At 47.1% G+C, this 27,369-nt stretch overlaps 1 protein-coding gene across 2 annotated transcripts in view; it reads right to left on the bottom strand.

The window, feature by feature from the left end:
• Nucleotides 1–1,233: 1,233 nt before the first annotated feature.
• TMEM266 (transmembrane protein 266) overlaps nucleotides 1,234–27,369 on the bottom strand; it is a 115,084-nt gene continuing 88,948 nt past the window's right edge. For both annotated transcript variants that reach the window (XM_075345471.1, XM_075345472.1), the window contains exons 9-10: nucleotides 6,235–6,297; nucleotides 1,234–2,002 (exon numbers count right to left, since the gene is read on the bottom strand). In XM_075345471.1, the coding sequence (XP_075201586.1) occupies nucleotides 1,470–2,002; nucleotides 6,235–6,297 (596 nt within the window). In that variant the 3' untranslated portion in view covers nucleotides 1,234–1,469. The remainder of the gene's footprint in view (nucleotides 2,003–6,234; nucleotides 6,298–27,369) is intronic.

Genomic DNA, 27,369 nt, shown 5'->3' with positions numbered 1-27,369 from the left:
TATTGCATAATGCATGCGACAGTCCCGGGGCAGCTGTGGCTGATATTCTCGGCTGCGGGAGGTGGGAGGGAGGCGGGGGACATTAACCCTGCCCCTCGCCCTCCCCAGCCTGAAAATAGTGTGCTTACCTCGGCTGGAAGGTAAAAATACGGCGGAGCCCACGTGTTTTGTTTTCTATATTTCCGTTTGCTTTCTATGTGTATTCTATATGTCTGTGTTCTATGTCTGTGTCTGTGATGTCTGTCTGTGTCTGTGATGTGTGTGTGTTTACTCTGCTCCGCTTCCTCTTCCTGGCATAATGACATCACTTCCCTGCAAACCGCAGGCAGCGATGTACATTACCGCAGGTAAACCGCGAAATACCGGAGGGAATAACGCAGGAAAACGCAATGAACCGCACAGAATTTGCTGCTTGCGTTATTCCCTGCGGGATTTCACGATTACATGGCAGTCAATGGAGTGAAATCCCGCAGCGACGTGCGGAAAAGAAGTGACATGCAATTGTTTTTGCTGCGGGAATCCCGCAGCAAAACATGCAGCTGTCAAAATCCGCATAGTGCGCACAGCATTTTTTTTTCCATAGGTTTTGCTGGTGATTCACTGCAGAGATGTTATGAACATTTTCTGCAGCGAAACATGCAGCAAAACCGCAGGAAATCTGCGGGAAAAAACGGTAAGTGCGCACAGGGCCTTAGTGTTAGTATTGGGTGAAATTTCCCATGCCATTTTAGGATGTTTTTGATTTAGTTAGACCATATACAATAGGCTGCACTGGTGATGACACATGAGCATGGAAATTTTATATTTAAAACTAAGTAACCCGTTTTTTTTTTTAGTCATAGATCATTTACATAAAAGTAAAGATTTCCTTCAACATTAACTGAAAAACATTTTAATGGTGTAAACCAAGAATATTCATGTAAAAGTAGATAATGATGAAAAAAGGGCCAGGCTGTTTATGGACTTGTACAGGTCACTTTATTACTTGCATTTCTAAGAACTGGCAAAACGTCATTGTGCATTAGAAAATATTGCAGCATTTATACAAAATCTGTAGTGATGATTAAAGGAAATATTTCAGCTATGCGGTGATACCGGGTCATCACAGACTCCTGTGTAGTTTGTGTCCTGTTCCAAAGTCCATTGTACACAAATGCATGCATTAATGAATCAGTCCTGTAAACTCTGGTGTGAAGTCCAGCAGCAAAAAACTGTATTTAGGAATTTCTTCTATATCCTGAGAATAATGAGTCTAGGCTTCTGATGAACATGAATCCCGTTTGGCTTCAAACCGGTATCACAGTGACTGGAATCCCATTGGACTGGATGATCGCTGGATTAAATGTCAAGTTTAGCTTTGATCGATGCTCATAATTTTAATAGCCTTGATAGAGTCAGAAATGGCTGTTGGCTTGAAGAAATCTAATGCTGTGCATTTCACTGAGGAGGTATAAATCTAAGGCTCTGCTTCATTTTAACTCTGTATCTATAGGTTTACTCTCTAGAAGAGGGAGACTGAGTGGAATCACTGACCTATCATGAAACACTGCAAAGCCCTCCCGGTTCACCCTGTTGTAGATATTAAGCCCGTGTCTAGGGCTTGTTGTGTGTAAACCTACAGGATTGCGCAGGTGTAAATTGGCTGAATCTAGCCCTTTCTGAATGAAGGACGAGTCATCAGAAAGGGAAGACAACAGTTCCTGTACCACGGTTTTATTCACTCTACTTCTGATGTTCTGAGCCAGAGGACAGTATTCTGTGGATTCCTCCCTGGTACTGCAGTCTGTGGAGGAGCAGAATACTTGGCTACTAATACTCTGTGCTAGTGTTTCTGAGCTCTCTGGAGACCTGGATACACTCACTGAGGTAAGACTGCTGGAGCTGCTGGCCTGTTCTAGATTGAGTGGGACCTCTGCTGAGTACAGGTCAGATGATATGTTGGGGTGATGATGGACATCAATAGCTGCTGTAGTGATTATACAAGTCCCAGGAACTCCACTTTCTGCAGGAAACATAATGGAAAAATAAGGCATCAGCAGTGTCATGATCATCATCATCATCAGCTCCCTCCCAGGACGTGGATCCTGCATCTATGTGGATTATGCTATATCCCAAAGAAATTTCAACATGAATAATATGGCCACTGTGGACTACACAAACTATATGGCAGATTACACCAGAGAGGTCCTTGAGGAAAACTGGACTCATGAAGTGATAATCCCACCCCTCAAAAAACTAATCCCATATATATCAAATATGGGATAACTTGCTGATGGCTGGTAGTCTCATCACTTATCACTTAATCACTTTGTATGCCTCTTTTGATAGGCATGCTTGGCCTCCGCTCCATTTAATGTCAATGAGACAGCCATAAATTGCCAGAAACAGTCAAACATTCTGCTTGGCAGTCTCATAGAGAATGAATAGGGAATAACCCTTTAAGGCCTCTGCCACACATCCGTGCCTCCGGCACGTGTTTGGCATTTTTTACACGTACCGGCGGCACGGAGACATGTACAGCAATGCTACCCTATGGTAGCAGGCACACACACGTAAAACCACACGGAACGTGTGTCCGTGTGCGTTTGTACGTGTGTGCGATTTTCAAAGCGCTGACATGTCAGTGTTTTCTCCGGCAGCACGGGTGTTACACGGCCCGCACCCGTACCACACGGGTGTAGTGTGGATGCGGTCCCGTGTGACACGCGCCGGAGTAAACACACATGTCAGGGAAAAAAATAAAAAACATTAACTCACCTTCTCCAGCCCTCCTGTCTCTGCCGCTGCTGCCTCTTGCTGCCGACCGCCGCTCATTAATCTCATAGAATATTCACTTCACTGCCTGGCAGCAGCAGCAGCGGGGAGACGGGAGGGCTGGAGACCGAGGATCAGCACCACGGACAGCAGCGCGGACAGCAGGGAGGACCAGGTGAGTATAATAATTACTGATTCTACGTGTGCTATCGCGGATAGCACACGTAGAACACACGTGTCACGCACGTACCAGAGACACGTACTTACCTGCACGCAACACGCAGGGAAAATACGTGTCTCTCGGCACGTGCGTGAAATTCACGTGAGTGTGGCAGAGGCCTAAAGCAGTGTTTCTCAACTGCAGTCCTCAAGATCCACCAACAGATCATGTTTTCAGGTTTTCCTCAATCAGGTTTTCAGGCTTTCATTAATGTTGCACAGGTGATAGAATTATTCCTTGTCTAATATTGAGGAAAACCTGAAAACATGATCTGTTGATGGGTCTTGAGGACTGTAGTTGAGAAAGAAACACTGCTTTAAAGGAAAGGTGTCGTCAACAAAAATGTTTTTTCAATAACTGAAAAAATATAAAGCATTAATGTTTTAATGTTAGGTTTAAATAATATTATTTGTTTTTAATAGAGAAAAATATAAAAAAAAATTAAAAGTTTGATATTTTCCACTCTTAAGCTCTAGGGGGAGCAGCTGCTGAAATCCTACTGCAGAGCTACTGTAGAACTAGCTCACATTATAGCTGCAGTAAAAGTGTGTGGAATCTGCTCTTCTGTGTGTAATGTCACCTCCCCCTCCCATTCTTGGTGATTCCAAAAGGACAGAGAGAATGAAGTTTAGGATCACAGTGCGGATCCATTTTGATGGTGACCAAAAAGTGATTCTAATATGTCTAAAGTGTCACTAAGGCCAGCTGCATATTGCTCTACTGTATCCCAATGCCCCACTGACTGTATCTCAATGCCCCACTGGCTGTTTCCCAATGACCAACTGTATCCCGCGCCCCCATATACTGTGCTGCCAACCGGGATCGGAGGTCCGAGGTGACATGTGGCAAGAAGGGGTGATCTGTAATGCAGTGCCGCTCAGGCTGCAGATGTCCCGCCGTAATGACGGCTCCCAGTCGCATGCACTCACCTCAGATCTGCGCCCCCGGCAGCATGTCCTTTAAACGATCACAGTACATAGCAGCGAGGAGCGGATCTCTGAGGTGAGCACACACGGGGAGAAAAGGGTGAGCGGAGTGGGAGGGTGAGCAGCAGAGTGGGGAGCAGCATGCCAAGATCAGTTACGGTGCAATCACCGCTGCCCGACACCGGTACTCACCCCATCCATCCCGGTGGGTGACAGGGGGAAAGTAAAGCAAACAGCATACGCTGTGAGCTCCACAAAGATGGTGCTGATCTCCTCCCTCTGCTGTGATCTGGACAACCAAGGGGCGTGTTCAGATGACAGCAGACGCTGTTTCAGTGTTAAGTATAGGGGTTGGAGCCTGACAACTGTCTTCTATGCACAGGGGGCTGCCATAAAAGAGGTGAGTAACTATCGTTACTCACAGCAAATCCAAGATGGTAGCCCCCAGTGCTTCAGTAAAACTAGAATTAAATGAAAAATAAACAGTGCATTTAATTTTGTATTAAAAATACTTGATTTAATACAAAAATAAAAAAAAGTGACACCTTACCTTTAATGATCAGTTTTATTACATTGTATATTTTTATGCTTAGAATCACCGACATGAATAGAAACACGATTCTTAGTGCCATCAGTATGTTCAATATTATTTTTACAACATTTACAATACAAATGTAGATATAATCAAACTCCAGTTTGAGAATAGCAGTCATTAGATCTAGGATAGTGATGGATCACTTTTCAGTGGATTGAATTAAATCTGATACAATAGAGGTTTACAATATTCTCCTAATTGTGTTTTTTAAAGAAGGCAACCCATGACCATAGGAATAGGCTGGCATACAATCTTAAGATATAAAACAATAATTAGTGTCTCTTACTGTAGGATTTTTTTTTCCTTTAGAGCCGACATGTTTTTGACAACATTTATGTTTTGGCAAAAATACTCCTTTAGTTGAGCTAAGTTTTCTAAGATAGGAGGCCTCCTTGGAATCAGTCTATTAGCTCTCTTTTAAAAGGCAAATATTGCTATTCTTGGACAAGTCATATCTGCAAAACATGGAAGAACAACGGGTCCATGCACACGGGTGTTTACCAAGAACTGTCCCATTCATGAGACTAGCGTATGCAGCGGGATATTTTTCTTCCATACAGACTATAACTTGTTAGGAAAATAGCTCATGTACACTCGCACACTAATGAACATTGTCCCATGTTCAGTTAATTGTGCATGCTGATCAAAAATAAATTTAACTTAATGTAGCCTATCGAGGAGAGCATTCTGGCTTAAAGAAGTATTCCCATATCCAAGATCCTATCCCAATATGTAGTAGGTGTAATAATAAGAATATTAGCAAATACCTCCAATTAGAAATGTAGTATAATTCTCCTGATTCGCTATATGTCACTTCATATACAGACATGGCAGTAGCTTAGTTGCTAGTGATCGTAACCATAGATTCCTAATGGTCACTATATGTGTGGGCCTAACCTTGGCTACGTAAGCTACTGTAATGCCCTGCATATGAGGTAAGTGACATAGCTAATCAGAAGAACTATAATACATTTCTAAGTGGAGGCATTTGCTAAAATTATTACACCTACTATATATTGGCATAGGATCTTAGAGATGGGAATACCTCTTTAAATGACTTTGTTCTCAGTTTACTGCTTAATCTGAGCCAACAAGGAAACACCAGAGAACCAATTATTCTTAAAGGGTTTGTACACTATTGGATAACCAGTTTTTTAGATGCCAGTATCTCCTGGACCAACACCCTTTAATCACTGTTGGCACTGTGTCTCTCTGCAGTCAATAAGACATAATAAAGAGCTGTATGGTGTAGTCTGCAGCGCTCATGTAACAATGTCAGGTGACAGCTGGGAGACAGAGTACAACATCATTGGAACAGCGTCGGCCTGGGAGGTATAGGATTTTTTATTATATGTGGGGCAATTTAGAAGGGGTTGTGGAATAGTGGAAACCCCTTTTAATGTGTTCAATTTCTTTTCAATATCCACACAAGTTATTACCATTTCTAAGGAATCTTATTGTATCTCTGGTTTGGGTTGGACTCTGTGTTAATCGTCTAGTAAAATATTTGGGATGACCCATCACTCACTGAGGTATGCCCAATAAGCATTGCTTCTAGGGAGAAATATCTCTAATATATTAACTCTGCAGCATGGTTGTACAAACCTGTCCTATAGAAAGCACAAAGATTTTTAAGTTTAATTGAACTTAGATGATATTTCCAATCACGTATAGGGCATATTATTATTCTTAGTTTAGAAGTACTAACAGCCTTATATGACAAAAAAATGCAAACTCACCACTACTGGCTTCATTATAATACTGTGTTATGTAATTGTTCATGTCGTCCTTCATTATCACTTCTGCAAAGCAAAATAATAGGAAATGTATAAATCAGAAAATGATGTACTAATTAATATTTAAAATCAGGTTTTTAGTATTAAAGGTGTCTTTCACTACAACGACACTCATGACCAACAATAATCAATATATTTGGATAGAACATAAAATATATTTATTGGATACAACTTTAGAACACAAAAAACTGTAATAAATTGTAAATATGTAATACACTATGTAATATACAGTAGATTACATATATATCTTGTGTGTGTATTTATCTTGTATATATATATATATACTAGAAGGTGGCCCGATTCTACGCATCGGGTATTCTAGAATTTACGTATTGTGTAGTTCATGTATGATTTTTGTTATATATATATATATATATAGATGTTGTTGTGTGTAGTTACCAAGTGTTTGTGTAGGGCGCTGTACATGTTCTGAGTGTCGCGGGGGGTGAGAGCGGTGTTGTATGTGTGTTGTGTGTGTTGCGTTGTTTGTGGAGCGCTGTGTGTCTGTAGCGTTGTGTGTGTGTGTGTGTGTTGTGCGGTTTGTGTGTGTGTGGTGTGTTTTGGGGGGAGGTATGTTTTGAGCAATGTGTGTGTTGTGCAGTATGTGCGTATATTTGTGTGTGCAGCGTTGTCTGTGTGTGTGGGTGTCTGTGTAGGGCGTTGTTTGTGATTCCTAGTGTGTGTGTGTTGTGCAGTGCGCGTGTGTGTGTGTGTTGGGGGGAGGTGTGCACCTCCCATCGTGCTCCATCCCCCATGCTGCGCACCCCCCATCGCGCTGCATCCCCCATGCTGCGCACTCCCAAACGTGCTCCATCCGCTATGCTGCGCACTCCCAAACGTGGTCCATCCGCCATGCTGCGCACTCCCAAACGTGCTCCATCCGCCATACTGCGCACTCCCCATCGTGCTGCATCCCCCATGCTGCGCACTCCCAAACGTGCTCCATCCGCCATGCTGCGCACTCCCCATCGTGCTCTATCCGCCATGCTGCACACTCCCAAACGTGCTCCATCCGCCATGCTGCGCACTCCCAAACGTGCTCCATCCGCCATGCTGCGCACCCCCTATCATGCTCCATCCGCCATGCTCCGCACTCCCAAACGTGCTCCACCCGCCATGCTGCGCACTCCCAAACGTGCTCCATCCGCCATGCTGCGCACTCCCAAACGTGCTCCATCCGCCATGCTGCGCACTCACAAACGTGGTCCATCCGCCATGCTGCGCACTCCCAAACGTGCTCCATCCGCCATGCTGCGCACTCCCAAACGTGCTCCATCCGCCATACTGCGCACTCCCCATCGTGCACCATCCGGCATGCTGCGCACTCCCAAACGTGCTCCATCCGCCATGCTGCGCACTCCCAAACGTGCTCCATCCGCCATGCTGCGCACTCCCAAACGTGCTCCATCCGCCATGCTGCGTACTCCCAAACGTGCTCCATCCGCCATGCTGCGCGCTCCCAAACGTGGTCCATCCGCCATGCTGCGCGCTCCCAAACGTGCTCCATCCGCCATGCTGCGCACTCCGAAACGTGCTCCATCCGCCATACTGCGCACTCCCAAACGTGCTCCATCTGCCATACTGCGCACTCCCAAACGTGCTCCATCCGTCATGCTGGGCACTCCCAAACGTGCTCCATCCGTCATGCTGCGCACTCCCAAACGTGCTCCATCCGCCATGCTGCGCACTCCCAAACGTGCTCCATCCGCCATGCTGCGCACCCCCCATCATGCTCCATCCGCTTGGGAGTGCGCAGCATGCCGGATGGTGCACGATGGGGAGTGCGCAGTATGGCGGATGGAGCACGTTTGGGAGTGCGCAGTATGGCGGATGGAGCACGTTTGGGAGTGCGCAGCATGGCGGATGGACCACGTTTGGGAGTGTGCAGCATGGCGGATGGACCACGTTTGGGAGTGCGCAGCATGGCGGATGGACCACGTTTGGGAGTGCGCAGCATGGGGGATGCAGCATGATGGGGAGTGCGCAGTATGGCGGATGGAGCACGTTTGCTCAGCCTCTCTCCTTCCAGCCTCCCTCAGCATCAGCCTCCCCCTCCCAGCCTTCCCCAAGATCAGCCTCTCTGCTCCCAGCCTCCTCCAGCACGCCGTGCTCCTCTGCCGACACTCACCCACACCCGATCGCATCCACTCACCCACACAACCGATCGCATCCACTCACCCACACAACCGATCGCATCCACTCACCCACACACCCGATCGCATCCACTCACACACACAACCGATCGCATCCACTCACACACACCCGATCGCATACACTCACACACACAGACACTGACGATATTGCACATACGCGCTGATACTCACAACATCCGGGGATATCACATGCTTCTGGCCATGTGATCCCCCGTCAGGTCCTGGAAGCTCACAGCACAATATCGCCGCCGAGAAGCAAGCGATATCCCAGGATGTTGTGAGTATTTGGATGCGATGTGATGTGTGAGGTATGTGTGAGTGTGATCTGATTTGTGTGTGTGTGTGTGCTGTTATGTTATGTATTTTCCGCAGCTGCAGGACCTTGATGTGTGGATGCGATGTGATGTATGTGTGAGGTGTGTATGAGAGTGAGTGTGAGCCGGTGTACACTGGTAACTATGATACACATCGGGTAACTAAGGGACCTTAGTTACCCGATGTGTATAATGGTTACCAGCTTTCACGGCCTCCGTTAAGATCCCAGCATCGCAAGGTTATGTCTGGCGCTGCCGGGATCCTGACGGAGCCGGTGTAGAAGCAAGCGATATCCCAGCATGTTGTGATGTGTGGATGTGATGTGTGGATGTGATGTGTGGATGTGATGTGTGGATGTGATGTGTGAGGTGTGTGTGAGAGTGAGTGTGATCTGATGTGTGTGTACTCACCTGGGAATCGGAGCCCCGTGTCAGTTGGGCCACAGCGAGCGTGCATTGCGTGAGGGGGGCGGGGCCTGCAGAGAGCCGGGGCGAGAGGCCAATCCGTGTGGGGGGGCGGGGCCATGGCGAGCCCAGCGGCCAATGAGCTTTGTGTCACCGTAAGGACACAATTTCGGAGCATGACAGACAGACAGACAGATAGACAGACAGATAGACAGAATAAGGCAATTATATATATAGATATATATATATATATATATACACACACACACATTTATATTATATATATATATATATATACTGTATATTGTATTACATATTTACAATTTATTAGTTTTTTGTGTTCTAGAGTTGTATTCTAATAAGTATATTTTATGTTCTATCCAAATATCTTGATTATTGTATCATAAAAATAATTAAATGTCTGATGTTCAAATTGTACTACAATAGATTTTTCACTTAAATATAAGCATTATACTAAATGTTACTATTTAGTAAAATATTCAGCACATTCTGGATTGCACTACTGTCCCCAATTTATTATATATTTTAGGAGTCGGAGTCGGTGCATTTTATACCGACTCCGACTCAGACTCCACCAAAATGAGCTCCGACTCCGAATCCACAGCCCTGGTAGGTGGTGTAAACATTTGGGGAGCTGAACAGCATGGCTCAGTCACCTATGTAGTGTCGGATAATGCGGAGCAGCTCCTACTCACTTACATAAGTGGCTGTTAGCCCTCCACTTTACTCATGACCTATCCAAAAGTGATGTGGTCAATATCACAGAAGTGAAACACCCCTTTAAATATACTTTTTTTAATTAAATTTGTGAGATTAAAAAAAAAAAAAAAATCTACAATCTTGGTAGAAATAATTATGTAAAAGGGAGTAAAAAATAAACATAAATATTTATAATTAGGAAAAGAACACCCCTACCCCCAAAACAAAAATCTTGTCCAATTTACTGTTAATAGCTCTGGTCCTTTATGAAAGGGATACTGAAGTTAGGTTTCCCATTTCTACTTTTGTAGATTAACCCTTTACAAGCAGCTATGTCCCCAATCTTACAAATTAGAGAATGCAAAAGAACACGGTCTTGAAAGCGCTAAGGTGGCCACGGTGATATAATAGTTTTGTAGATTTATTAGATGTTTACAGCCACAACGCGTTTTGATATCACAATATCTTCATCAGGACGTCCACCATCCCCAGTGACCTGTCACATGACCGGCTTCTAAGGATTCCGTTCCTCTGGATGGTCACTACGGGCTGACTCCCCGGCAGCGCATTAAACCCTCGTTCTACACCGTGGTTGTGCAGGGCTGCACAACCACATCAGGTGAGCACATTCTAACACTATCCTTAATATTATCCCGTGGATCCTTCACATGAGCTCCTTTTTTCAAATTCTTTACTTCTTACAAATTAAACCTTTGTAACCAGGTAGGTCATCTTCTTGCAGATTAAAGGGAATCTGTCACCGCATTGGAGTGATCTAACACATTAATATGGACATACAGGTTATAGGATGCTGAAAAATGTCATTCCCGTCTGCCTCATATCAGATGCCTTGTTGTGGAAAAATCATCTTTTATCACTTTACGTAAATGAGCTCTTCCAGGCTATGGGGCGGATGCTGCCTGGAAGATAACTCCGCCTCCAGAGAATATTTTAAATAAAATGATGTGACCGCATGTGAACTTATCTTGCCGCAAGTCCATTGAACTGTAACGCATTTTTGACGGATCCTGCATTGCGGCAAAATACCACTGATGCGAGAGCAGCCTTACTGACACAGAACAGGAGAAATGAAATTTGACTTCTTGCAAACACTTTTTTTGCAGCTCCCTGAGCTCTGCTTCATTGCAACCCTGTCTGCCTGTGAGATGGAGTCTGAAGTGGAGAAGATCCTGCAGAGGTGTCACTTATAATCACACACAGCTCCGCAATGAGAGCAGAGAGCGGCCATCACACTGGTTATGCCCCTTTTATTTAACCCCTTAACGACCGCCGATACGCCTTTTAACGGCGACAAATTAGGGTACTTCTTCCTTTCTGCCGCTTTTTAACGGCGGTCGGAAAAAAGGGTCTAGCGCCCCCCAGAGTCACAAAATTTCCGGGGTCTCAGCTGCCGGGGGTAGCTGAGACCCTGGAGATCATGATTCGGGCCGGTTTTTCCGGTCCCCAGTCACGTGATGACCGGTATACACCGTATACCGATCATCAAGTTATAGTAAATGACCGCGCCGGTAAAAAATGATTTATCTCCCATCTGGCATGATCAAACATGCCAGAAGGGAGATAAATCTTTTTCCCGGTTCCCTCCGGTCCCCTCGGTATCCCCAAAGTGCCCCCCCCCCGACCCCCAACCCCCTCCCGAAAATCCAAGATGGCCGCGCGCACCGGCGAGCACAGCAGCGCACCGGCCACATTCACACTGTTCCTATGGTTTCTGTCGAATATGCCATAACACATGCGACAGAAACCTGCTCCCCAGGCCCTGTCGGGTCCCTCCCTATCCCCCCCGGTGTTCCCCGGTGTCATACATACCTGTCGGAGCGCTGATCCCCCGCGGCCCCCTCCTCCGGCTCCTTCACAGCAGACGCCGGTCACATGTGCAGAGCGCGGCTGACAGCTTCCTGTGTTCAGGACGCTGGCTGCTGCTGCTGCTCGGCACACTGCAGCTGTGACCCGGGGAGAGTGGGTGCAGATTCTTTGCACCCACTCTCCTCAAATGGAGGGTCTGCAATACTAGAAAATGGGGGATACGTTCCCTGAACGTGTCCCCCATATTCTAGAAGGTCCAGAGTCGACGTGGGACGTCCAAATGGATTACAGCGGATTTTTTTTTTTTTTTTTTCAATAAATTGGTCAATCAGGGAATGTTTTGGGGAGTGTTTTTTCAAATAAATTTTTTTTTGTTGTCAATTTTTTTTTTTATTACTGTCAATTAGTTATGTCGGGTATCTGATAGACGCCGTGACATAACTAATTGCTGGGCTTGATGCCAGGTGACATTACACACCTGGTATCAACCCCGTTTGCCAACGCACCAGGGCGCGGGATGAGCTGGGGCGAAGCGCCAGAATTGGCGCATCTAATGGATGCGCCACTTCTGGGGCGGCTGCGGCCTGCTATTTTTAGGCTGGGAAGAGTCCAATAACCATGGCTCTTCCCACCCTGAGAATACCAGACCCCAGCTGTCAGCTTCACCTTGGCTGGTGATCTAATTTGGGGGGACCCTACGTTTGTTTGGTTTTTTTAATTATTTATTTATAAATAATTAAAAAAAAAAAAAAACAGCTTGGGGAGCACTCCAAATTGATCACCAGCCAAGGTGAAGCTGTCAGCTGTGGTTTGCAGGCTACAGCTGTCTGCTTTACCCTAGCTGGCTATCAAAAATAGGGGGGACCCCACATCATTTATTTTAATTTTTTTTTTTTTTTTTTGGGCTAAATACAAGGCTAGGCACCCTTTAGTGCCACATGAAAGGCACTAAAGGGCGCCAGCTTAGAATATGCAGGGGGGTGGGACGTTATATATGTTTGACATCTATCCATTCCTCCATTGTAGCATTTTAGGCTATGTGCCCACAATCAGGGCTTGCAGCGTTTTGGGCGCAGAGTGTTTTCCCTGCGTCCATAGCGCTGCGTTGTGCAGTAGAAGCACAGTTGAAGGATTTTTAGAAATCCCGTGCCCACTGTGCTTCTTTTCTCCACAGCATAAACCAACCTGTGGCGCAGCTTCCCGAGCCTCAGCATGTCAATTTATGCTGCGGAGATGAGTGTTCTCTGCAGGTAGAATAGAACTAAAGTCCACAGCAGACTGAACCCAAATCATGGGCATGGGCAGCTGCGTTCTCCCATGGACAACACTCACATCTCTGCAGGAAGGCTGACACTGTGTACTAGACACCGTGTCGCTGGATCATGGCCACATAGCCTAAAAGAGAGAAATTTGTTGCTACAGCAACATTTTTATGAAGTACCTATGGATTCAAAATGCTTACTATACTCCTGAATAAAATCCTTGAGGGGTCCAGTTTCCAAAATGGAGTCACTTGTGGGGGGTTTCTAATGTATAGGTACCCAAGAGGCCCTGCTAATGTGACATGGTGCGCGCAATTTATTTCAACTTTTCCAAAATTCAAATGGTGCTCCTTCCATTCCAAGCCCTCCCATATATCCAAACAGAGGTGTTTGGCCACATATGGGGTATCCCTGCGCTCACAAGAAATTGGATAACAACCTGTGGGGTCCACGTTTTGTTGTTGCCTCTTGAAAAAGTGAGAAATGTGATGCTAAAGAAACATTTTTGTGAAAAAAATGAAAATTTTCAATATGGCAACCTAAGCTTATCAAATTCTGTGAAGTGCTCGTGGATTCAAAATGCTCAATATACACTTAGATAAAAGCCTTGAGGTGTCTTGTTTCCAGAATGGAGAAATTGCAGAATACATTTCATGGTGATTTTGTTCCTGTTACCCTTGTGAAAAAAAAAGCTACCTGGTTGAAGTAACAATTTTGTGGTAAAATTTTATTTTTTTATTTTCATGGCTCAACGTTATAAACTTCTGTGAAGCACCTGGGGGTTCAGGGTACTCACCAAACATCTAGATAAATTCCTTGAGAGGCCTAGTTTCCAATATGGGGTCACTTGTGGTGGTTTTTTGCTGTTTACGTACCTTAGGGGTCCTCCAAATGCAACATGGTGCCCGCAATCTTTTTCAGCCAAATTTCCTTTACAAAATTCAAATATTGCTCCTTTCGTTAAAAGCCCTCCCATTTGTCCAAACAAAGGTTTCAGACCACATGTGAGGTATCACCGCGCTCATAAAAAAGTGGGTAACAAACATTTGGGTCAAATTTTTGGAATTACCTCTTGAAAAAGTGAGAGAATTGATGCTAAAGCAACATTTTTGAGAAAAAAATTACAATTTTCAATATGACAAAGTAACGTTATCAAAATCTGTGAAGTACCTGTGGGTCCAAAATGCTCAGTATACCCCTCGATAGAAGCCTTAAGGGGTCTAGTTTCCAAAATGGGGTCACTTGAGGGGGTTCCTGCTGTTTAGGTACCTTAGGGGATCTGTAAAAGCAACATGGTGCCCGCAATCTGTTTCAGCTAACTTTGCTTTCCAAAATTCAAATATTGCTCCTTTCATTCCGAGCTCTCCCATTTACCCAAACAAAGGTTTCTGACCACATGTGGGGTATCGGCGCGCTCATAAGAAAGTGGGTAACAAAGTGTGAGGTCCAATTTTTGGTGTTACCTCTTGAAAAAGTAAGAAAATTAGTGCTAAAGTAACATTTTTAGGTAAAATGTTAATTTTTATTTTTTTTCATTCCATATTACTTTAGTTCCTGTGAAGCACCTGAAGGGTTAATAAACTTCTTGAATGTGGTTTTGAGTACCTTGAGGGGTGCAGGTTTTAGAATGGTGTCACTTTTGGGTATTTTCTGTCACCCAGACCTCTAAAAGTCACATCAAATGGGATGTGGTCCCTAAAAAAATGGTTTTGTAAATTTTGTTGAAAAAATGGGAAATTGCTGATGAACTTTGAACCCTTCTAACTTCCTAACCCCAAAAAATTTTGTTTCAAAAATTGCGCTGATCTAAAGTAGACAAGTGGGAAATATTATTTATTAACTATTTTGTGTGACATAACTTTCCGGTTTATGGGCATAAAAATTAAAAGTTTGAAACTTGCAAAATTTTTAATTTTTTTGTCAAATTTCCGATTTTTCACAAATAAAATAAAAAAATATCATCCTAAATTTACCTCTAACATGAAGCCCAATATGTCACGAAAAAACAATCTCAGATTGACCGGGATCCATTGAAGCGTTCCAGAGTTATAACCCTATAAAGTGACACTGGTCAAAATTGCAAAAAATGGCCTGGGCATTAAGTACAAATCTGGCTTCGTCCATAAAGGGTTAAAATAAGCTCTGGAGGTGGAGTTATCTTCCAGGCAGCATCCGCCCTAGAGCTTTTAATAATTAATTCACATAAAGTGATAAAAGATGATTGATCGACAACAAGGCATATGATATGAGGCAGACAGGTAGGACTTTTTCAGCATTCTGTAACCTGTATGCCCATATCAATAGTTCAGACAGGTCAAATGTGGTGACAGATTATCTTTAAGAGATTAAACCTGTAGAAGCAGAATTATCCTCCTATAATGGGTACAGAAAGTATTCAGACCCTTTTAAATTTTTCACTGCAGCCACTTGGTAAATTAAAAAAGTTCATTTTTTTTCTCATTAATGTGCACTCTGCACCCCATCTTGACAGAAAAAAAACAGAAATGTAGAGATTTTTGCAAATTTATTAAACAAGAAAAACTGAAATATCACATGGTCATAAGTATTCAGACCCTTTGCTCAGTATTGAGTAGAAGCACCCTTTTGAGCTTGTACAGCCATGAGCACAGGGTGCCGATGAGGACTATGCCAATCGTGGTGTTCTCTGATAAATGCCAATCACCCTGTACAATGTTGGGCTGTAAGCGCACACCCACTTGTGGATGTCAGGCCCTCATACCACCCTCAGGGAGTCTGTTTCTGACAGTTTGAGCAGACACATGGATATTAGTGGCTGCTGCCAGGTTGTTGCCCTCTTACGGCCCTCTCCACATCTCCTGGTGTACTGGCCAGTCTCCTGGTATCATCTCTTTGCTCTGGACACTGTGCTGACAGACAAGCTAACCTTCTCACCACAGCTTGCATTGATGTGCCATCCTGGATGAGCTGAACTACCTGAAAAACGTCTGTGGGTTGTAAACACCGCCTCATGCTACCTCTAGGGATGAGCGCAAGGACAAAATGCAAGTGACCAAAACAACAGCCAAAAAGGAGAACAGAGAAATGGTCTGTATTCTCCACCTGCAGAATCACTCCTTTATAGGAGTTATCTTGCTCCATTTGCACAACAGCAGGAAAAACTGATTCACAATCAGTGTTGCTTCATAACTGAACAGGTTGATTTCACAGAAATGTGATTGGCTTGACTTTACATTACGTTGTTTAAGTGTTCCCTTTATTTTTTGAGCAGTGTAACAATATTCTGTGTGTAGTAATGTCCAGGTCCTGAATGGCGGTGAGGTGGCTCACAAGAATCGATGGGGACAGGCAGGGGCGTACACAGAAATCATGGGGCCCCATAGCAAAAGTCTGAATGCCCCCCCTAAAAAAAAAAAAATACAATAAAATATTAACATAATGAACAGTATAACAGCATATATGCTGCTGGGGGCGGCTTACACATTACTGGGGGGAACATACAAGTTACTGGGGGCCAGAGGGGGAGGCATACAAGTTATTAGGGGCACATATACACAACTTGTGAATCAATCTTTATCCTAGCCAGGCTATACATCTACCAGTCCAGTAAGTAGACTATTACCGGGCATGGCTCTGTCTGCAGAGCACCAGTCTAGGCAGTGCTGTGCGCCTGTACTCCTGTTTTGTTACTGTGTGCGACGCCTGACGCTCTCTGAGAACCGCATAGCCTGACGCCTGCAGAGCACCGCAGTGCCTGACGCTCGCAGAGCACTGCTGCGTTACTGGACAACACCCACAGTATCAAAACCAATAATACTACTATACATTGCAAAATAATGCCGCCACACCATGACCAAATATTATCACCACACAGAGTCTGAATATAAGCACTATCCTGTTACTGAGCAAAGTCCACAGCACAAAGACCAGTGGATTCCCACTGCAAAGCCCCCCCCCCCAAATCTGCAGTGTGTGAACTTGGCTTAAAGTAGCGATGTCCTCCTTCGTGCCCCTCACCACACACAATATAAATTTTCACATCTGTCTCCCCCATATAATGGGAACAATTAAAACCTTCTTTATAGCCTTACGAACCATAATAAATCACTGCTCAGTACAGGAATAATGCACACAGTAATGTCACATTACAGGGATAATGCACACAGTGATGTCACATTACAGGGATAATGCACACAGTGATGTCACATTACAGGGATAATGCACACAGTGATGTCACATTACAGGGATAATGCACACAGTAATGTCACATTACAGGGATAATGCACACAGTGATGTCACATTACAGGGATAATGCACACAGTGATGTCACATTACAGGAATAATGCACACAGTCATGTCACAGTACAGGGCTAATGCACACAGTGATGTCACAGTACAGGGGTAATACACACAGTGATGTCCCAGTACAGGGATATTATACACAGTGATGTCACAGTACAGAGATAATACACACATGGCAGATCAAAGTATTATAGTGTGCCTGTGTGGGACCTCAATACCGGCTAGAGTGGATGACGTAGGACACATCATGCACCCCGGGCTTCAGAAAAAGGAGGACAAAGATGGCCGAAAGAGGAGGCACTGGTACCGGAGAACAGAGACACCCATCCGACCGGTCTGCACCGCTCCACCCCTTAGGTGTGTATTAAAGTGTTTTTTTACATTCTACACAGCGGCCTGGGCTCTTGTATACAGGATGTTAGAATGCTGTATATACCGTGTTTTTCCAAAAATAAGACCTCCCCCAAAAATAAGCCCTAGCAGGGATTTTCAGCATTTTCGGAGAAAGGCTTAAATATAAGCCCTCCCCCGAAAATAAGCTCTACTCCCGGATCAATAATGAAGTGTCCGTGCAACTAAAAAAGATACAGATACTGCAGGACACTTCATTATACACAGCGGCACCCGGCAATTACACTCACCCGACACTGAGCGGCAGGACCTGCAGTGATCACACACCCGCACACATCAGATCTCACACACACACACACACACACACACACACACACCAGATCTCACAAACAAACATCGGATCACACACAGTCAGATCGCACACACAAACATCGGCTCACACGCAAACATCAAATCACACACACAAACATCGGATTGCACACACATCAGATCGCATACATACTCACCTGATCCAGAGACACCGATCTCTTCTCCTGAGAGGCAGTGTAGTGGAGCGCAAGGAACAGGACCTGTGGCCGGACACGTGACTTGTTCTCATTCCCTGCGGCCGTAAGTGCTGGATGTGATGTGATGTGTGTGTGTGTGTCTGCGAACGGCTGTGTTTTTCTGCAATTGGCTGTGTGTGTCTGTGATCGGATGTGTGTAACTGTGATCAGCTGTGTATGCCTGCGATCGGATGTGTGTATCTGTGATCGGCTGTGTATGCCTGCGATTGGATGTGTGTATCTGTGATCGGCTGTGTATGCCTGCGATCGGATGTGTGTATCTGTGTTTGGCTTTTGTGTGCCTGTGATCGGATGTGTGTGCCTGCGATCGGATATGTGTGATCTGCTGTGTATATCTGCGATCTGCTGTGTGTGTGTGTGTGATCTGCTGTGTGTATGTGATCTGCTGTGTCTGTGTTTTTCTGCGATCGGCTGTGTGTATCTATGATCGGCTGTGTGTGCCTGTGATCGGCTGTGTGTGATCTGCTGTGTATATCTGCGATCTGCTGTGTGTGTGATCTGCTGTGTGTGTATATGATCTACTGTGTTTGTGTGTGATCTGCTGTTTGTGTGTGTGATCTGCTGTGTGCCTGCGATCTGCTGTGTGTGATCTGCTGTGTATATCTGCGTTCTGCTGTGTGTGATCTGCTGTGTATATCTGCGATCTGCTGTGTGCGTGATCTGCTGTGTGTGATCTGCTGTGTGTGCCTGTGATCTGCTGTGTGTGCCAGCGTGTCAGCTAGCAGCAGGGTAGGACGGCGTGCAGCACCGACCGGAGATCACAGGAGGACCTTGGAATCACGCAGACGTCCTGGTCTGGTGAGTATGAGTCTCTTGGGAAGTGGGGGGGGGGTCTGCTTTTTTGGGGGGTAAACTTACCCCCAACCACGTTTCTCCAAGAATAAGACCTCCTCCTAAAATAAGCCCTAGTGCTTTTTTGGGGGGCAAAAAAAATATAAGGTAATAGAAAATGAGTGGGACTCAGCACCAATATGGATGAATAAAAATCTTCATGCTTCATGCTTTATTTGAAAAGTTTAAAAATAAAGAAAAAGGTCACAAATCATCCAAAATCGCCATGCGACTTGCCGTGCGACTTTTCAAATAAAGCATGAAGATTTTTATTCATCCATATTGGTGCTGAGTCCCACTCATTTTCTATTACCGTTTACTCTGAAGCTGGACCTGCCTGTCCGCAGGACTACGTGCATCAACCGCAGACTGGAGGACCTTACATGGGTGAGCTGAATACTTTTTTTCTCAAAAAAAATATAAGACAGTGTCTTATTTTTGGAAAAACACGGTAAGAGACCTCTGGTGGTGGCTGAAGCTTATAGTCACCAAATCTGATGACAGGTTCCCTTTAAAAGCATGAACAAATCCCAAATGACAACCTCTGCAAAAGTGTGATAACCTACTGTAATGCAATACCCATATACAGTTAGTGCGCGTAACAATTCAATACATGGAATAAGTATGTGCAGTGCCACACAACTAATACAGAGACATACGTATAGCTAAATTCAACCTATTCTGTAATAAACCTGATCTGGACACTGCAGAAGGATTAGTATAAAAGAGAAGATAGTCAGATAGCCCTGAATAATGCTCTGTGCAACAGCGCATTGAGCGGACCCAGTATATCAGATGTGGCACTTATGATAACCCACTCTGATAATATGCCGATAAACAATAATGCACAATAACAATACATACTGTAGATTACATACGCGTAGTGCTACACAGCTAGTACAGAGTCATACGTATAGCTTCATTACAGGTTATTATAGCTCACTGCTAACATGTCAGGGCATCCATGTGATCTAATCAAAAAAGGAAAAAAGTAATACATAGGATCCTATACCCAGTGTGATGATCCACTGACCCAGGAACTAGCAATCCCTGTACAGATATAGATATGGGATAACGAGTGTAAAAATATGCCAAGAAAAACAGAAATATACATGTGCTGGGCTAAGAAAAAAGGGGTGGAGGACTGGGATAAATGCTCTGTGTGGCAAAGCATAAAGCAGGTCTGATGAACCTGATATAGGTACTGCAAAAGAGTATGAGTAAAAGGGAAACCGTCAGCAAGCCAAAGAAGGGAATTTTGTTTACTTACCGTAAATTCCTTTTCTTCTAGCTCCTATTGGGAGACCCAGACAATTGGGTGTATAGCTTCTGCCTCCGGAGGCCACACAAAGTATTACACTTAAAAGTGTAAACCCCTCCCCTCTGCCTATACACCCCCCCGTGCATCACGGGCTCCTCAGTTTTGGTGCAAAAGCAGGAAGGAGGAAACTTATAAATTGGTCTAAGGTAAATTCAATCCGAAGGATGTTCGGAGAACTGAAAACCATGAACCCAGAACAATTCAACATGAACAACATGTGTACACAAAAGAACAACAGCCCGAAGGGAACAGGGGCGGGTGCTGGGTCTCCCAATAGGAGCTAGAAGAAAAGGAATTTACGGTAAGTAAACAAAATTCCCTTCTTCTTTGTCGCTCCATTGGGAGACCCAGACAATTGGGACGTCCAAAAGCAGTCCCTGGGTGGGTAAAAGAATACCTCGGTAATAGAGCCGTAAAACGGCCCCTTCCTACAGGTGGGCAACCGCCGCCTGAAGGACTCGCCTACCTAGGCTGGCATCTGCCGAAGCGTAGGTATGCACCTGATAGTGTTTCGTGAAAGTGTGCAGACTCGACCAGGTAGCCGCCTGACACACCTGCTGAGCCGTAGCCTGGTGCCGCAATGCCCAGGACGCACCCACGGCTCTGGTCGAATGGGCTTTCAGCCCTGAAGGAACCGGAAGCCCAGAAGAACGGTAGGCTTCAAGAATTGGTTCCTTGATCCACCGAGCCAAGGTTGACTTGGAAGCCTGCGACCCTTTACGCTGGCCAGCGACAAGGACAAAGAGCGCATCCGAGCGGCGCAGGGGCGCCGTACGAGAAATGTAGAGTCTGAGTGCTCTCACAAGATCTAACAAGTGCAAATCCTTTTCACATTGGTGAACTGGATGAGGACAAAAAGAAGGTAAGGAGATATCCTGATTGAGATGAAAAGGGGATACCACCTTAGGGAGAAATTCCGGAACCGGACGCAGAACCACCTTGTCCTGGTGAAACACCAGGAAGGGGGCTTTGCATGACAGTGCAGCTAGCTCAGACACTCTCCGAAGTGATGTGACTGCCACTAGGAAGACCACCTTCTGCGAAAGGCGTGAAAGAGAAATATCTCTCATTGGCTCGAACGGTGGTTTCTGAAGAGCCGTTAGCACCCTGTTCAGATCCCAGGGTTCTAGCGGACGCTTGTAAGGAGGGACTATGTGGCCAACCCCCTGCAGGAACGTGCGTACCTGCGGAAGCCTGGCTAGACGCTTTTGAAAAAACACAGAGAGCGCCGAGACTTGTCCCTTAAGAGAGCCGAGAGACAAACCCTTTTCCATTCCGGATTGAAGGAAGGACAGAAAAGTGGGCAAGGCAAATGGCCAGGGAGTAAAACCCTGATCAGAGCACCAGGATAAGAAGATCCTCCACGTCCTGTGGTAGATCTTGGCGGACGTTGGTTTCCTGGCCTGTCTCATAGTGGCAATGACCTCTTGAGATAACCCTGAAGACGCTAGGATCCAGGACTCAATGGCCACACAGTCAGGTTGAGGGCCGCAGAATTCAGATGGAAAAATGGCCCTTGAGACAGCAAGTCTGGTCGGTCTGGTAGTGCCCACGGTTGACCCACCGTGAGATGCCACAGATCCGGGTACCACGACCTCCTCGGCCAGTCTGGGGCGATGAGGATGGCGCGGCGGCAGTCGGACCTGATCTTGCGTAACACTCTGGGCAGCAGTGCCAGAGGAGGAAATACATAAGGCAGTCGAAACTGCGACCAATCCTGAACTAATGCGTCTGTCGCCAGAGCTCTGTGATCTTGAGACCGTGCCATGAATGCCGGGACCTTGTTGTTGTGCCGGGACGCCATTAGGTCGACGTCCGGCTTCCCCCAGCGGCAACAGATCTCTTGAAACACGTCCGGGTGAAGAGACCATTCCCCTGCGTCCATGCCCTGGCGACTGAGAAAGTCTGCTTCCCAGTTTTCTACGCCCGGGATGTGAACTGCGGAGATGGTGGAGGCTGTGGCTTCCACCCACAGCAGAATCCGCCGAACTTCCTGGAAGGCTTGCCGACTGCGTGTGCCGCCTTGGTGGTTGATGTATGCCACCGCCGTGGCGTTGTCCGACTGAATTCGGATCTGCCTGCCTTCCAGCCACGGCTGGAACGCCTTTAGGGCTAGATACACTGCCCTTATCTCCAGAACATTGATCTGAAGGGAGGACTCTGGCTGAGTCCAGGTCCCCTGAGCCCTGTGGTGGAGGAAGACCGCTCCCCACCCTGACAGACTCGCGTCCGTCGTGACCACAGCCCAGGATGGGGGCAGGAATGATTTCCCCTTCGACAAAGAAGTGGGAAGAAGCCACCACTGAAGGGAGGCCTTGGCTGCCCGAGAAAGGGAGACGTTCCTGTCGAGGGACGTCGACTTCCTGTCCCATTTGCGGAGAATGTCCCATTGAAGTGGACGCAGATGAAACTGCGCAAATGGAACTGCCTCCATTGCTGCCACCATCTTCCCTAGGAAGTGCATGAGGCGCCTCAAGGGGTGCGACTGGGCTCGAAGGAGAGATTGCACCCCTGTCCGTAGTGAACGCTGTTTGTCCAGCGGAAGTTTCACTATCGCTGAGAGAGTATGAAACTCCATCCCGAGATATGTCAGCGATTGGGTCGGTGTCAATTTTGACTTTGGGAAATTGATGATCCACCCGAATCTCTGGAGAGTCTCCAGAGCAATGTTCAGGCTGTGTTGGCATGCCACCCGAGAGGGGGCCTTGACAAGAAGATCGTCTAAGTAAGGGATCACCGAGTGTCCCTGAGAGTGTAGGACTGCTACCACTGTTGCCATGACCTTGGTGAAGACCCGTGGGGCTGTCGCCAGGCCGAAAGGCAGTGCCACGAACTGAAGGTGTTCGTCCCCGATGGCGAAACGCAGGAAGCGCTGATGCTCTGGTGCAATCGGCACGTGGAGATAAGCATCCCTGATGTCGATTGATGCTAGGAAGTCTCCTTGGGACATCGAGGCGATGACGGAGTGGAGAGATTCCATCCGGAATCGCCTGGTTTTCACGTGTCTGTTGAGCAGTTTGAGGTCCAGAACGGGACGGAAAGATCCGTCCTTTTTTGGCACCACAAACAAGTTGGAGTAAAAACCGTGACCCCATTGCTGAAGGGGAACAGGGATAACCACTCCTTCTGCCTTCAGAGTGCTCACCGCCTGAAGAAAAGAATCGGCTCGCTCGGGGGGCGGAGATGTTCTGAAGAAACGAGTCGGAGGACGAGAGCTGAACTCTATCCTGTAACCGTGAGACAGAATGTCTCTCACCCATCGGTCTTGGACATGTGGCAACCAGGCGTCGCAAAAGCGGGAGAGCCTGCCACCGACCGAGGATGCGGTTTGGGGAGGCCGAAAGTCATGAGGAGGCCGCTTTGGGAGCGGTTCCTCCGGCGGTCTTTTTAGGACGTGACTTAGACCGCCATGAATCAGAGTTCCTCTGACCCTTCTGTGGCCTGTTGGACGAGGAGAATTGAGACCTGGCTGAGGGCCGAAAGGACCGAAACCTCGATTGTACCTTCCGTTGTTCAGGTCTGTTTGGTTTGGACTGGGGTAAGGACGAGTCCTTTCCCTTGGATTGTTTAATGATTTCATCCAATTGCTCGCCAAACAGGCGGTCGCCAGAAAATGGCAAACCGGTTAAGAACTTTTTGGAAGCAGAGTCTGCCTTCCATTCACGTAGCCACATGGCCCTGCGGACTGCCACTGAATTGGCGGATGCTACCGCCGTACGGCTCGCAGAGTCCAGGACAGCATTCATGGCGTAGGACGCAAACGCCGACGCCTGAGAGGTTAAGGACACAACCTGCGGAGTAGAGGCACGTGTGACTGCATTAATCTCAGACTGACAAGCTGAGATAGCTTGGAGTGCCCATACGGCTGCGAATGCCGGAGCAAAGGACGCGCCGATAGCTTCATAGATGGATTTCATCAGGAGCTCTATCTGCCTGTCAGTGGCATCCTTGAGTGATGCACCATCTGCCACTGCAACTATGGATCTAGCCGCCAGTCTAGAGACTGGAGGATCCACCTTGGGACACTGAGCCCAAACCTTGACTAAGTCAGGGGGGAAGGGATAACGTGTGTCATTAAGGCGCTTAGTAAAGCGCTTATCCGGAAAAGCTCGGTGTTTCTGGACTGTATCTCTGAAGTCGGAGTGATCAAGAAACGCACTCCGTGTCCGTTTGGGAAACCTAAAATGGAATTTCTCCTGCTGAGAAGCTGACTCCTCAATCGGAGGAGCTGGAGGAGAAAGATCTAACACCTGATTGATGGACGCTATAAGGTCGTTTACTATGGCGTCCCCTTCAGGTGTATCAAGGTTGAGAGCGGCGTCAGGATCAGAGCCCTGATCTGCCACCTCCGCTTCATCTTCCAGAGAGTCCTCATGCTGAGACCCTGAACAGTGTGATGAAGTCGAGGGAAGCTCCCAGCGAGCCCGCTTAGCCGGTCTGGTACTGCGGTCCGTGTCGGAGTCCTCACTGTGGGACCTATGAGTCGCCCCAGGAGCACTTTGCTGCGCCGACCGAGGGGGGGCTGAGAGCAATGATTCAACAGTGCCCGGGACCTGTGTTACCGGTCTGGACTGCAAAGCTTCTAGTATCTTAGCAGACCATCTATCCATAGACTCAGAAAGTTTGTCAGCGAATACTGCAAACTCTGTCCCTGTCACCTGGACAGTGGCAGCAGGTGGTTCCACCTGGGCCGAGGGTCCCACCAGTGGCTGAGGCTCCGGCTGAGTGAGTGTCACAGGGGCCGAGCATTGCACACAATGAGGGTAGGTGGAACCTGCAGGTAGCATAGCCGCACATGAGGTACAGGTTGAAAAGTAAGCCTGTGCCTTGGCACCCTTGCTTTTTGCGGACGACATGCTGTTGTCTCCTCTTAGAGCATTCAGAGAGGGTATATAGCCAAAAGCAAATAGTGCGGCCGTACAGAGTAAATGTATACAATATAAGCATATAAATATACACTTCGGCACCCAGGGGGGCCAGCACCTAGTAACAGGTGCGGCTTACCGACCGCCCTCAGCGGTTGTGTGACCACCAGATTCCCTGCCTGGGCCTCCCAGAGCTGTGGAGCTCGGTGTTGTCTCCCCTCTGAAGTTCTCCAGCGTCAGACGTGCTGATAGGAATGGCTGCCAGCGTTCTGAGAGGAGGAGGGAGCCGTGGGCGTGCCTCAGAAAGTGCGGGAATCTGGTGCCCCGCAGTGCTCAGTGAGGGGGGAGGAGGATACCTCAGTATGCTCCAGCCCTCACCGCTGACATGCAGTCTAGCGTCCCGCCCTCATCCCTGACTGGCAGGCCCGGGGGTGGGAGTTTGCGGTACTAGGCCGCAAAAGCCGGGGACTAAATTTATTAGCGCGGCCGGCAAACAAGCGCGGTCGGCGCGGTAGTCCCGGCGACGCAAAACACCCGGCAGGTGCTGCAGCGTCCGTTACACAGGCGCTCTATGCGCCGTCCCCAAGGGGGCACAGAGTACCTCAGAGGAGCAGGGCCTGTCCCTGACGATACCCGGTCTCCTGTCCAGCAGATTCCCCCAGGGGCTGCGGAGGGAGCACGGTCCCAGTGCCTGGTGACCGGTTAGGATCCCACTTCACCCAGAGCCCCTAAGGGATGGGGAAGGAAAACAGCATGTGGCTCCAGCCTTTGTACTCGCAATGGGTACCTCAACCTTAACAGCACCGCCGACCAGAGTGGGGTGAGAAGGGAGCATGCCGGGGGCCCTGTTATCGGCCCTCTTTTCTTCCATCCGATATAGTCAGCAGCTGCTGCTGACTAAATTGTGGAGCTTGCGTGCATGGGTGCCTCCTTCAACACAAAGCATAAAAACTGAGGAGCCCGTGATGCACGGGGGGGTGTATAGGCAGAGGGGAGGGGTTTACACTTTTAAGTGTAATACTTTGTGTGGCCTCCGGAGGCAGAAGCTATACACCCAATTGTCTGGGTCTCCCAATGGAGCGACAAAGAAAGTAAACGCTCTGTGCAGCGCTCTGCAACAGAGCATAAAGCAGAGCCAATATACCAGCACTGTGCAACAGAGCATGAAGCAGAGCCAATATACCAGCACTGTGCAACAGAGCATGAAGCAAAGCCAATATACCAGCACTGTGCAACAGAGCATGAACCAGAGCCAATATACCAGCACTGTGCAACAGAGCATCAACCAGAGCCAATATACCAGCACTGTGCAACAGAGAATGAAGTAGAGCCAATATACCAGCGCTGTGCAACAGAGCATGAAGCAGATCCAGTATACCAGCACTGTGCAACAGAGAATGAAGCAGAGCCAATATACCAGCACTGTGCAACAGAGAATGAAGTAGAGCCAATATACCAGCGCTGTGCAACAGAGCATGAAGCAGAGCCAGTATACCAGCACTGTGCAACAGAGAATGAAGCAGAGCCAATATACCAGCACTGTGCAACAGAGAATGAAGCAGAGCCAATATACCAGCGCTGTGCAACAGAGAATGAAGCAGAGCCAATATACCAGCACTGTGCAACAGAGCATGAAGCAGAGCCAATATACCAGCACTGTGCAACAGAGCATGAAGCAGAGCCAATATACCAGCACTGTGCAACAGAGCATGAAGCAGAGCCAATATACCAGCACTGTGCAACAGAGAATGAAGCAGAGCCAATATACCAGCACTGTGCAACAGAGAATGAAGCAGAGCCAATATACCAGCACTGTGCAACAGATAATGAAGCAGAGCCAATATACCAGCGCTGTGCAATAGAGAATGAAGCAGAGCCAATATACCAGCACTGTGCAACAGAGCATGAAGCAGAGCCAATATACCAGATGTGGCACTGCAGAGGGGTATCAGAGTAGGAGGGAAGCCGCACGCAGCTATGGCAGCGATACATGGGGCGTCCCTCCTACTCTGATACCCCTCTGCAGTGCCACATCTGGTATATTGGCTCTGCTTCATGCTCTGTTACACAGCGCTGTACCTTTCATTTACTTATGGCTTACTGATGGTTTCCCTTTTAGTACAGAGATATTACACAGAGGGATGACACAGCACAGGGCAGTTTCTGTAGTGTTACAGGCAGA

The sequence above is a fragment of the Anomaloglossus baeobatrachus genome, chromosome 4 (assembly GCF_048569485.1).
Source record: "Anomaloglossus baeobatrachus isolate aAnoBae1 chromosome 4, aAnoBae1.hap1, whole genome shotgun sequence".
Taxonomy (NCBI): Eukaryota; Metazoa; Chordata; class Amphibia; order Anura; family Aromobatidae; genus Anomaloglossus; species Anomaloglossus baeobatrachus.
This window is presented reverse-complemented; position numbering and strand designations above follow the sequence as displayed.